Source organism: Aulonocara stuartgranti (genome assembly GCF_965226115.1).
Source record: "Aulonocara stuartgranti genome assembly, chromosome: 8".
Lineage (NCBI taxonomy): Eukaryota > Metazoa > Chordata > Actinopteri > Cichliformes > Cichlidae > Aulonocara > Aulonocara stuartgranti.
Genome location: NC_138959.1, coordinates 19159488 through 19168129, shown reverse-complemented (window position 1 = coordinate 19168129; position 8642 = coordinate 19159488). Strand labels below are relative to the sequence as shown.

Sequence of the window (8642 nt, the reverse complement as noted above, 5' to 3'; positions counted from 1 at the left end):
TCTGACGCGTCAGCATGGAGAACAAAATCTCTTGATACGGAGAGCCTGTAAATATCATTGTGAGTGAAAATGCACATCTTTGGAACTGAGGTGGAAAAAAATAAATCTTAGATTTCGTGTACTCCTATGGTTGTCACTGAATATTTAAAGTATTTACACAAGCTTGTCAAGTTAGCACTAAAGCGCGTTAAAGTAATTTTCAGGACACAAAAACAGTGATAATGAGCCGGTACTTTATTTACATGCTGCAAAATGTGAGATGCCATTGCCACTGAATGATGCGGTTTCTTGACTGTCATGACCCAGGCTGTTGACAGAAGACAGGACACATGGCTTTATTGGTATGCCTAAATCCCTACATGCTTTAATTACTGGACTACCAAGCATTAAGTGGAAAATTCATCATTCAACATCTACTGACCTAGCGCACAAATAATCAGAGAGAATGAACAGATTCATTAAATTATCAGAATATGATTAAATCACTGAGCAAATAGAAAATGTATGATATAGTAAGAAAAAAGCTGTAAAATATTATAGTTTACAATAATTATTCACATTCAAAGGCTTTACATCTCAATACATACACAACATGGCCCCTGAACATGACTTCAATCCAAATATGATTCATATATTAGAATTTAAATAACACAGAATGAACTATAGGCTAAACAATAGCCATCAAATAACCTTATACAAGAATAAAAATACAAAAACTGTATCCTAATATCATTGCATTACTTGCTTCAGATTTTAATAATACATCATCTGTACATCACAGTTCTAGTCAGTTACAAGCCAGGTAGAGCTTCTACATACAATGTAACCGACTGCCATCGACTTGATTCAAACAATTTTTCTAACTAGAAGGGAAAACACTTCTCGTGCTTCCTCAACTTTATAGACAGATACAGCAATTTCATCGGTTATTTGGATGAGATAGATATTCTTTGACTGACATCCAACCACATCTGGCCCTGGGCCAGAGGGTCCCCAGTCACACACTGCACATACAGACTCAGCTGAAGGAAGAGGACCTTTGGAAAGACCGTAAGGTACTATGACAAAAAAAATTAAAAGCATTATGATAATACATATTTCTAAAACAAGAGCACAAGTTAAATCAATCGGTTTAATTTCTATTGGGCCAAACATCAGAATGAAAAAAAAAATTAAAAAAAAAAATTAAAAATAGGCCAATGAGCCCAATGAGGCAGTTTTGCCATATTGTCCAGGGACAACAGCTTTACTGTGATTGCTTCTGAAAATGATAGTATGTGTATGCATCTCTGTTGATGATGGTGGTTTTCTGTTCAGCATGGGGTGGTCAGCACATAAGATTTTGTTTTGAATAGGGCATACTGAAGATGAGTGAACTATTCCACCAAATAAAAAAACCCAAAGAAAAATAAAAAAATTAAGAACTCACACCACAAAAGAAATAGCCAGTGAATGGTACAGAACAACCAAATCATTCAACAATAGTCTCTATGGTTTCCAATGCAGTCAAAAATACCCACCTTTACTTGAATAAACTTTATCTCCAGTGCCCTAGGAGAGAAGCGGACAAGGCTGAGCTACAAAAACTGGCCATGCAGGAAAGATAAGCAAGTTATGATTAGGAAGTACAAGCTAGTGGCATGTTTACCCACCCCCCTGTTAGCAAAACATCCTCGGCTATGGAAGGCTCATACTTATACAGAGACTGGTTCAGACCCACGTCTCACTGCAGACCGGCACTCTGCATTATTATATAGAGACCTTAACTGCAATAAGCAAAGTACCGAGAGACTAAAAAAAAACAACTCAAATACCGAGGGAAATATTTGGGTTCTGACAAAAATAGAGAGGATCTGAGTTTGGTAAACGTGTGAGACTGAACCATTTTACAGTATCTATAGAGTATATGCACTAAAAGTGGGGCTTGACTACAGCTTGCACATACAATGTAGGATTAGGATATGGTTTAATAAAGATATCATGAGAGGCGCTGGTCCACAAAAGCAAGATTTTGTGTCATCATCGAAGCAGGAAACCAGTCCTTGCGTTTGAGATAGTCGCAGCGGTACCCAACTTGTCACTCTACAAGACAAAGCTTGTCCTCCTCCCCCCCTTGCCCACCCCCGCAGAATGTACAAAAAGCAGATGTGCATGGTGGAAGTCTTATCATCCATACATGGAAAAATGCAATAGAAGCCTCACAGAGAGCACAAAGAACAAGCAAAGCAACCCTAAATCCAAAGTTGTATTTTTCCCATGGTTCTACTCAGGAAAACAAACAAGGTCTAGATGCCAGCGTCTCTAAGAGTTTGTTTACATTGCGGTGATGAAGGGCACTAAAGAGGGTGTTACTCTGCTCAGTGATTGGCCTCAGAGCTAAAGAGGAGTGGGCACAGGGTGAACCTGTGCTCCTATAGGCCAGGGTTTTGGTGCCTTTGATAGATCTTTCTCCACACTTCCTGGATCTTCTTACACCATCTGTCTGCATTCCCGCTGGGGTCCATCAAATAGTATGTCCGGTTAGGCTGCAAACATCATAGGAAAAACATTTACATATTTTTTTTATTTATTTTATATAAAACTGAAGGAAAATATTAAGATCTGTCAAAAAGGCATCACAAATCAATAATTGTGTACCGTGTGAACAAAGAAGGTTTTGAAGTTCTTGGCCTCGGGGCGTAACTCTAAGGACCAAGGAATCTCCCCCTTCAGGACCCTGTTGACAGGATCCACGTAGTACAGGTGTGGTCCTTCAGTGAGAAGCAGCTGTCTCCGTCGGGCGAACAGACCCTGCAAAGGAATGCAAACATCTCATTGCTTCACCAACAGAGGGGGCTACGAGGCCAGTGACACTTTTGCACAGTACAACAGGGAATTCCCCTTTACTTCCCATTTGACAGCAGTGAAAAGCAAAGGGAAGTGACTTCACTGATCTGTAGCCAACTCAAACTGGAAAACTCCACAGAGTCTAGCTGGCAGAATAGTGTAAAGTACTAAAATATGTCTTTTTTTAAATACTGAAACAATGCAATAAAGTAATATTAAGGATTCAAATATATGCTGTAGAATTCACACACACACACCTTTCGTTTATCCACTGGGCCCATTTTCAGGATTAGGTTATTCTCCACAAACTGGTGCCTGTGTTGATACACAAAAACGCAAATGGTAACTACACAATTTTTAAAAAACAAAGTAACATAACTAACTGTTAATCCACATTTCTAAATCATTCACCAAAAATCTCTTACGGTTTCCAGTGCAGTGAAAAATATTTCCAGGATACAAGAAAGACATTGATTCAAAATTGGTTTTGATATACATCCAACAAAGAACAGCACATGACACAGACATTTTAACAGGGATGGAGAGATGGAAGGGGTTACCAGGGGTTTCCAGTGGTCTGTTTATCCAGCAATAACTGCTTCTCTTCTTCAGTGAACTGCAGGTCCAGCTCAAAGGAGTTGTTGTCCAGGTCGTGGATATACTGCTCAATGTTGCTGCTGGACCTCTGCGGCGGCGTCGAGTCATGTGGCGACAGGGAGTGTGATGAGCTGGACGGGGCCACCTGCATGTTGCTGAACTGGCTCAGGAGGTCATCGTACTGAGAGTCATAAAGAGACAGTGTCTCGTTATGAAAGGTGCATTGATGTTATGCTGATAATTTATGACTTGTTTACAGTTTGGATGAATCTCTAAGCTTCAACAAGGTCTCAAACCTGATGCTCTCTTTGAATGAGCAAACAACAGACCAAAACAAACAAAAAAACATACCAAGACTGTTACCATAGTAAAGTAAAATATCTTACATTTCCATAGCAGTCCTCATCATCTTCAGACATTGCTGGCAGGTAGGGTGTGAGCTTGGGAGGTGTCTGTAGGTGAAGGTCACTCCAGGAGATGGTGTCAAAGAAGGGGTGCTGCTTCAGTGGTTCGTACCCTCCCATCTCTTCACAGCCAAGCCGCTTGGTTGGGTCCAATGACTGAAATTTAAATAAAACGTAAATAGCCAACTTCTAAACAGGTAACTGATTAACTTATTTCCAAATTATTACCAAAGGAGGTTGAAATGTGTTATTGTGATATGCAATGACATACCAAAAGCCGTTCAACAAGATCCTTAGCTTTGGGGAAGAATTTCTCTGGGAATTCATACTCCAGCTTTATTATTTTCTGGAATATCAGGTACTCATTTCTACAGCAATTAAAGAGAAAAGAAAAAGTGTAACTAGTGAACATTGGTGTGTTTGGTTCAGATTTTTTGCACTTGAAAAAAACAATTAAGAAAAATTGAGTTTTGTAAACACAGTAGTTCTTACCCAGCTCTGAATGGTGGTAAACCAGCCACCAGCTGATAGATAATACATCCCAAGGCCCACAGGTCAGAGCTAAAAATTAAAAAGTAAACAGTTATAAAATTGCAGGAATGATGCCCACCCTGAGCTGAAAAACCTAATAAAAATCTCATTACCTCTTGCAGGCTGATTTCTCTGTTAGTAGCTCTGGAGACACATACTGCGCTGTTCCAACAAACGAGTTTGCTCTCGCTGCCAAAAAAAACCCCCAAACAAACAAACAAACAAAAGGGTAAAAAGACAAGTTCTCCTTTCTTAAACATGTTCTATGCAGCATGTATTAAATGCTTTTCTACTGTGCAAAAAGATTGTAATCTAACATAGGTGACAAGCTTGCAAGTTACTTCACCAGCTACAAAGATTGCATTGCTTTCAGCCATAATCAAACCACAGAACAAAGCTGATGTGTAACCGTCAACTGCTTTCTACAGTCAAAGCAAAAGCAGGGGCAGTTACCCAAGTTAGCTATAAGTCTGTTAGTAGCATGAACAAGTGAACTTTGTCAATATATTGGATTCACTCAGTGATATTAATAACAGCAGATTTCTGAAACTTATGCTCAGTCCCTTGAGGTCAGTTAAGACTATATTTATGCTGGTCATACTTTGCCACAAGGAGCATAAAGAAAATCAGCACTGTGATTATACCTTGTTTACTGTCTGATGGTAACTGTTTTGCTGTTCCAAAATCTGTTATCTGAATGTGCATCTCTTCACTCAGAAGAATATTTTCTGGTTTCAGATCTCTGAAATTAAAACAATAAAAATTGTGAGCAAAAACAAACGCTTAACAGCAAGTGAAATTTTTATAGCAAAACTTGCAAAAAGGACAAAACAAAGGGTGTTGTCTTACCTGTGTATTATCCCCTTATTGTGTAGGTATTCTAGAGAACAAACTATTTCAGCTGAGTAGAATCTAGTGCAGGTCTCATCAAATGAACCAATTTTGCGAATGTATTTCAGGAGCTCGCCGTTCTTAGCATAACTAAGACCAAAATCTAAGACAGACTGGTTAAGGAAAACTTCTTAAACAAAACAGTAAAACACGTGTTAGGAAATAGGCCTTGATAGACTGAATTTGTTAAAAGGATACACAGCTTCTCATCATCTTGAAATGTGAAGTAGAGTTTGACAAAGAACGGGTGATCAAGACTTGACATCAAATCCCTCTCTCGTTTCACATACTGGGTTTTGTTCTCCTTCACAATATGGCGTTTCTCTAAAATCTTAACTAAAGGAGAGAAAAGAGAATATTAGTAGACGTAAACCCAGCAACTTTTTCATTTTAGTCCAACTCATTATACGTTATTACTTACTTGCATATTCTTTCCCTGTTGCCTGCTCTCTTGCCAGGACAACCTAAGCATAAGAAACAACAGTGAGATGATATGGCATGTAACCAACCAGTCAGATGTTGAGAGAAAATAATAATATTTCCTTGGGCTTACTTGTCACTTCACCTAAAATTAACTCAGCATGACTCATCCAAGTACATTAATCAAAATAACGCTAGCATGTAGCAACATCTTCCTCGGCACATTTCAAAAGCTAAGTGGAATGTAAGTTACATACCGTTGAGAAGGAGCCCTCTCCCAGTATCTTGCCAAATTTAAAGTCCTCTGGCCTCTTTTTGCGTGGCTGAGAAGCCTGGACGGCTGGCTGTGTGCAGAGCTGTGGGGCCTGGCTGCTAGCAGATGCTCCTACAGCACAAGCCTGTGAGGCTGCGCCCTCCATGCTGGGGCCGTGGCTGCTGCTTGCGCCTGGGATTGCAATTGGCGAGCAGGAGTCAGGGTGGTTTCTTACCATTGATGGATGCGAGCAGGAACAGATGACAACGCTGGGCTGAATGGGCACAACATCATACTGTAAGAAAAAGAGAGACCATAAAGAATTTGTTATTAAGCAGGGTGACACAGGTAAATAACAATTCACATGTGGAAAGGCTCTTTACTTGAGAAAGCTAAGGGACTGTATATCCATCTGAACTATTACTGGATTGAACATAACAGTGACGACAAAAATATAAGGATAAAATAGTAACAATTTAACTTTTCAATAACGTTTTCAATAAAAATGAATGCATAAAGAAAATGTGTTTTGTTATTCAGCACTTTAAACTATCACTTAAATGAGGAATTTCAGGTTTTTCCATCAGTCTGCGATGGATTTAGTAATTGATGCGGTTATTAGTTGTCAAAATACAGATTAGATGGCCCAAAGAACACACGACAAAAGCAGCTAAACTTAATTACTGAAAAACATGAGCTTCCTAGAACATCACCGGCACCAGTGACAAAGGTGAGTTGAGATGTTTACATAGATGAAACTAAAATAAGTTACCCACCACAACCACAGTCTTCTCAGTCTACTGACACCTGAAAGTTCCCACTGGTGTAAACAACACTTTGAAGAATTTTCTTTCATATGCTTTGAAATCTCTGAACTTTCTCATTGCACTCCATCATGAAAATTAACTAAATTAATTAATTATTTTTTTAATGATAGCTATATCTACATTGCTATGCAGTTCTTTATTAGCATGAAGGAACTCCATGTAGAATTTTGTTGTGCAACCTTGCGTTGTGTTATGATAATAATTAATCCTGAATCTTAAATCTCTTTCACAAAGTATACATATGACACATGAAGAGAAAGCAATGTACTCACATATTACACGAAGCACTTTACAGGCTGCTGGCTTAAAATTATTGTTGCTTATAGTTCTGTAAATTACAATAACCTAAACATACTACTACAAGTGAGACCACTTGTAGACCAAAGTCTAACAGTGATAAGAAGGAACTGCTTAAGGAGCCACTTCTGAGCCTGGTGGTCCCACCCACCTGTGTTCAGGCTGTAAAAACTATGTCAAAGTTAATTTTTCATATGACAGTGATACTTGAGACAAACTGCGCTGAACTCACACCATCTATGTGTACATAATCAAACTGACATGGCAGATGAGGCACACAAACTGCCTGTTTAAAACTTAAAGATAGTGCTTCCTAAAAATTCCCGGTACCGGTGTCATTTATATAGAAACACATTGAATTACCCGAACAATGAGTGTGTAGTTTATCTGGCAGTTCAGTTTACGTTTAATTAGTTCAGTTGGCCTAGCTTTTTCTCATTCAAAACCAAGGTGTGGCCATTATTTTAGCTGCCTATTCCGGCCTATTTCAGCTAGCCATATAACTACCTACTGAGTCACTGCTATTGGTCAGGCATGTAATGGTTGGAGGAAAACGCCGAATAACGTTTTCCTAACTCTGGGAAGTCGTGAAACAACCGCCCTGTGCGAACTTACCTTGCTAACAAGCTAATGTTAGCTCCTGCTGGCTTGTCAAATAATGCCGGCCATCGCTGACAGTGAGTTACAAACTTAACGCCAACAGTCAATTAGCTAACGTTAGCAAATCAGGCAACACAAGCAACTTCAAAACCGTGTGGCATTTTCAAGAAACGTCACTTAATCGTGTTCAAAGTTAGTTTCCTGCCGTTTATATGAAGATTTGAAAGTTGACACTCGAATAGCACAACGCTTTCCTTCAAAATATATGCTAACCAATGGAAGAACGCAATAATGCTAATGCTAGCCTGCTAGCAAACGGGGATATCGAAAGCGCGAACCTGTTAAGCTATCAATAGCCAATAGTTACTGGTAGAGGAAAACGCTCATGTGTCCCGTGTAACTATTATCGTGTACTGGTAAGCGTTTCAAAAGGCCCAAATAAGTCGAGAAAGTGTGACTCATGAATACTGTGTGAGATTTGACGATCCAAATTAACAAGGCAAACACTGCGTGTTGCGATAGCCAACATTAGCAAACTAGCAAGCTGCTAGTGAGTCGTAAGGCTAAGCGATCTCCTGCAGCTAGCACTGCTCTTCAAATGAAGGCCCGACGTAACTATTTATCCCCACAAAGCCTCTACACTGACCATTTTGAGCACCGGCTTCGAGCTGGTATTCACGGCAAAGTTGTAACACTTACCACCTGACTTGTAGCTCTTGCCATGAGAGTTTTCAGCGAGTATTTATTTGGAATAAAATAATTAGAGAAGCTCCAGTAATGGCTGCCTCTGCGCCTTCATTTTCGAGCTGTGACGTCGTTCCACAACAATGTTACCGCAGGACAGCAGAGGAGAGTCCCGCTGTGTCCGCCCCCTCGCCACATTAACAACCTACTGAACTTCATCTTACTGATAGGGCCGGAGTCAGGCGGTAGCAGTTGTGGATATTCAAATACCGCAGTAGACGTGGCCTACAAACTCCCGTTTTAGACTAACTT

The 8642-nt window shown here is 39.7% G+C and overlaps 1 protein-coding gene across 2 annotated transcripts; it reads right to left on the bottom strand.

Moving 5' to 3' along the window:
• Nucleotides 1–216: 216 nt before the first annotated feature.
• On the bottom strand, nucleotides 217–8581 carry pdpk1b (3-phosphoinositide dependent protein kinase 1b). Of its 2 annotated transcripts, none has more exons than XM_082543834.1 (14): nucleotides 8346–8581; nucleotides 5927–6217; nucleotides 5671–5713; nucleotides 5448–5585; nucleotides 5208–5352; nucleotides 5003–5100; nucleotides 4472–4547; nucleotides 4320–4388; nucleotides 4099–4195; nucleotides 3810–3983; nucleotides 3387–3604; nucleotides 3084–3141; nucleotides 2638–2790; nucleotides 217–2525 (listed from the first exon to the last, which is right to left on the bottom strand). In XM_082543834.1, the coding sequence occupies exons 1-14, from the start codon at nucleotides 8367–8369 to the stop codon at nucleotides 2412–2414; spliced, it is 1698 nt and encodes a 565-aa protein (XP_082399960.1). In that variant the 5' UTR covers nucleotides 8370–8581; the 3' UTR covers nucleotides 217–2411. The 2 variants fall into 2 exon arrangements, with proteins under 2 accessions (XP_082399960.1, XP_082399961.1); XM_082543835.1 differs by lacking the exon at nucleotides 8346–8581 and adding an exon at nucleotides 7662–8020.
• Between the last annotated feature and the right edge of the window lie 61 nt (nucleotides 8582–8642).

Coding starts and splice junctions, on each gene's coding strand:
- pdpk1b (XM_082543834.1), bottom strand. CDS start 8,369: ATGGCAAGAGCTACAAGTCAGGTG. Junction 6,218..8,345: donor CAAGAGCTACAAGTCAGGTG/GTAAGTGTTACA, acceptor TTTTTCTTACAG/TATGATGTTGTGCCCATTCA. Junction 4,548..5,002: donor ACCATCAGACAGTAAACAAG/GTATAATCACAG, acceptor TTTTTTTGGCAG/CGAGAGCAAACTCGTTTGTT.